Source organism: Triticum urartu, chromosome 6, assembly GCF_003073215.2.
Source record: "Triticum urartu cultivar G1812 chromosome 6, Tu2.1, whole genome shotgun sequence".
In the NCBI taxonomy this organism is placed as follows: Eukaryota; Viridiplantae; Streptophyta; class Magnoliopsida; order Poales; family Poaceae; genus Triticum; species Triticum urartu.
Window position 1 is genome coordinate 149,874,413 of NC_053027.1, and position 3,396 is coordinate 149,877,808.

Genomic DNA, 3,396 nt, shown 5'->3' on the forward strand with positions numbered 1-3,396 from the left:
GGACAGATTACACGGTAATTACAAACATGGGAGAATTTTGAGAATTACACTGTAAATATGGGAGTATAACACTGTAAATTACACAGTCATACTACTAGAACATATTACACAGTAATTACAAAAAATATGAAAGAATTACATTGTAAAATGGGAGTATTACACTGTGAAAGCAGGGACAGTAAAGTTCTGGAAACATATTACAGTAGTTACAATGAAATTGGTAAGATCCACAGTAATTTTGAGCTACAATACAGAGAGATCCACTTACATGACTAACTAACCACATGCTGAAATCACTAGGATTGCAGAGTAAAATTAACCTGAAATTACACTGGGATTTACAGTGTAAGTACACTGATACTATAGTGTAATTACATAGTTAGTACACTGATATTACAGTGCAAGTAATAAAGTAAATGCACTGATATTAGACTGTAAATACACTGATATTACTGAATAATTACATAGTTACAAGGTAAGTATATTGATAATACAGTAATACACTAAAAATACAAAGAAAGGAAAGTGAAATTCGATTGGAAATTTCAGTGGAAAACGGGAGGGGGGGTCCTGAAACACACACATTCAGACACACCTCAACTGCGGGGGGGGAGGGGGGGTCATGACCAGCCACCTACAACTATCATCTAACAGCAAGGGGACATACACCACTGCAACTACCAGGCAAATCAACCGCTGCAACTACCAGTACGTGTACCTCCACCACAACACAAAATAAAACAAAACTAAAGCCTAACACACCTACAATCAGGGGAGAAAAACAACCACAAAGCTCCTAGAACCCGCAACTACAAGCTCCTACACAACTATAGACCTAGAACCCGCAACTACAAGCTCCTACACAACTCAGGCGAGCAAAATGGAGTGGGGAAATTGGGCGGACTAGAACAACATGCAACACCTACCACAGATCCACGAACAACAGCAAACAGACGATCCACGAATCACGACCACGAAACTCACCTAGATCTGGAACTACAGGACGGGGAACGCGAGAGACAAGGGGAACCAACCTCGGCAGCCGAGTAACGAAGAGAAAAGGGAGGAGACATCAAAATCCAACAGTGGAATAGCTCGGGATCACCATGAATCGTCTCCTCTCCGCCGCCGCTCGAGCTATTCCTCGCCTCCTCTCCGCCGCCGCTCGAGTTTTCTCCTCAGCCTTATCGAAACAGAATGACCAAACGAAAGGGGAACGACATCCACTCTGAATTCAAACATGACAAAAACCAATAGGACGGGTGCGGTTACGGGTTGAGACAAAGAAAAACCGAACCCGTTAAAAGAAAACAGACCGGAGCAAACAGGGCACCAACACGGAAAAAAAAAAGAAAACCAGTACGAATCTCCACGCGAGAACGGACGGACACAAATTTGAATGTTGACGAATTGAAAAACACTTGACTGTTAAATAGCAAACCCGTATATTTAGCATTGCACTTCAAATCACACATTATTTCTCTTACATACCATTACTCCAGGTACAAATACAAGTAGTACTTACTACATGTAACGTGTGTAAATTAACAACACAACTCCACAAGGCAGAACGCATATTTCTTGCAGGCACAAACATCAAAACAACACACGAGTAGGAAATTTACCACGATGCAGGCGACAGAATGACGAGTTGAGGACAGATGATCAGCACGCCCTTTTCGAAAAAAAAGATGATCAGCACGCACATTTTCGAATCAAAAGGCCAGCTCTTTTGTGGCCAACTCTTCAATCTTCTCAAGCGCGCTCGCCTCCATCTTGGTGGAGAAGCTGCATGGCGGGCTGACCAGCGGCACCGCGCCCCGTGCGGGCGCGTCTCCGTTCTGCGGCCCACTGAGCTGCGCGTCGACGGCCTTACGGGCGACGATGACAGAGTTGATCACCTCACCTTCGGGGTGGTGCACGGCCAGCACCTCGAACCCGCCCCGCCTAATGTCCTCCGGGTCAACGATGGGATACAGGAAGCCGCGCGCGCCGTGCGCGCTCCGCACGACCAGGGACGCCCCCTCCACCATGTGCGCGCCCAGGTGGGCTATCACCTTGGCTTTCTCCTCGGCCGCCATGCCGACGAGCGCGGCGAGGAAGACCACGTCGTACGCCCCAAGCTCCTGCGTGAGGTCGGCGACGTCCGCCGTGTGGAACTTCATGCGCGCGCCCACGCCGTCCTCGCTCGCGCCGAACAGCTTCCTGGCGCGCTCGTTCGCCGCGCCGCACAGGTCGTAGTTGTCGAACTGCGCGTCGGGCAGGTGGTGCGCGGCGAGGACGAACGAGCTGAACGGCAGCGGGCCGGAGCCGACGAAGGCGACGCGCGCCGGCGCGATGCCCGGCACGTGGCGCGCCAGGAGCTCGTACTCCAGCCTACTGAGGTTGACGTAGTTGCTGTAGTAGGGGAAGCGGGCGAGGTGGTCGAGCGGGTTGTCGAAGGTGGCGAGCAGGTCGGCGTAGTGCGCCTCCAGCTTCCCCTCGGCGGCGGAGCAGAGGCGGATGAGCGCCTCCCGCATCCTCTGGTGCTCCGGGCTGAGCTTCTCCACGTCGACGGGGCTCGGCGGGACGCAGGCCGTGACGAGGGCGGTGAAGAGCCTGTCGACCTCGGGGGACGGGCTCAGCGACGGCAGCTCGGCGATGGCGGCCTGGAGACCGGCGATCTTCTCGATCAGAGCAGCGACCTCCTTGTTCTGGGCATCCATGTTACAATTGCTTCTTGGTGACCGGAAGAACTCTGGAAGCAGGAGAAGATGTGTGGCTCTGAACGCTCGAGCTGCTCGATGCGTTTTGAAATGGATACATGGGCGTATATATAGCAGTGGCGAGACTTGTTGTGTTGTGCGCGATTTCACGCCGGCCTGCTGTTTAGGAAAAAGACGCTTTTGATTGTGCACGCTTCACGCATCCATGGCCAGGCGGGTTTCATGCCTCTCGTCACACTTTTACGTGTTTGAAAGTACGTAGTATATAATCTTAGGTGCTCATGTCGCTACGCTGAAGTTGACAGCATTTTATAGTGTTCATAAAGATTGCGTTCGTCCAGTTTGGGTCCCTCGTGGGGTCTCCAAACATGATTGCAGACGGCAAGATTTAAAATACCGATATTATATAAATTTCTGAACTCACTCAAATATCCGAAAAATTGGAAAAGTTGAAAATTCTTTGGGAATGCGGTATAACAAAATTCACTTAATTTGAAGAGATTTTGACTGAGACTGAATTTGGATTGAAATTAGTTTGAATATAGGGCAAAATTTTGAGGTCGCAAATATTTTGATACCCGCTAAACTTTCAGAAATTTTGTTGATTTTTTTTGTTGGATGGCTCCATTGAGAATACACTACTGCCCATGCTAGAAAACCTTCATAGAAGATAGCTCACCAGTGGTGTGCT

The 3,396-nt window shown here is 49.5% G+C and overlaps 1 protein-coding gene across 1 annotated transcript; it reads right to left on the minus strand.

Annotated features, from left to right (window-relative positions):
• Positions 1–1,428: 1,428 nt before the first annotated feature.
• Positions 1,429–2,794, minus strand: LOC125514551 (nicotianamine synthase 1). Its single transcript, XM_048679890.1, has one exon. It carries the CDS (start codon positions 2,703–2,705, stop codon positions 1,716–1,718), a length of 990 nt encoding a protein of 329 aa, XP_048535847.1. The 5' UTR covers positions 2,706–2,794; the 3' UTR covers positions 1,429–1,715.
• Between the last annotated feature and the right edge of the window lie 602 nt (positions 2,795–3,396).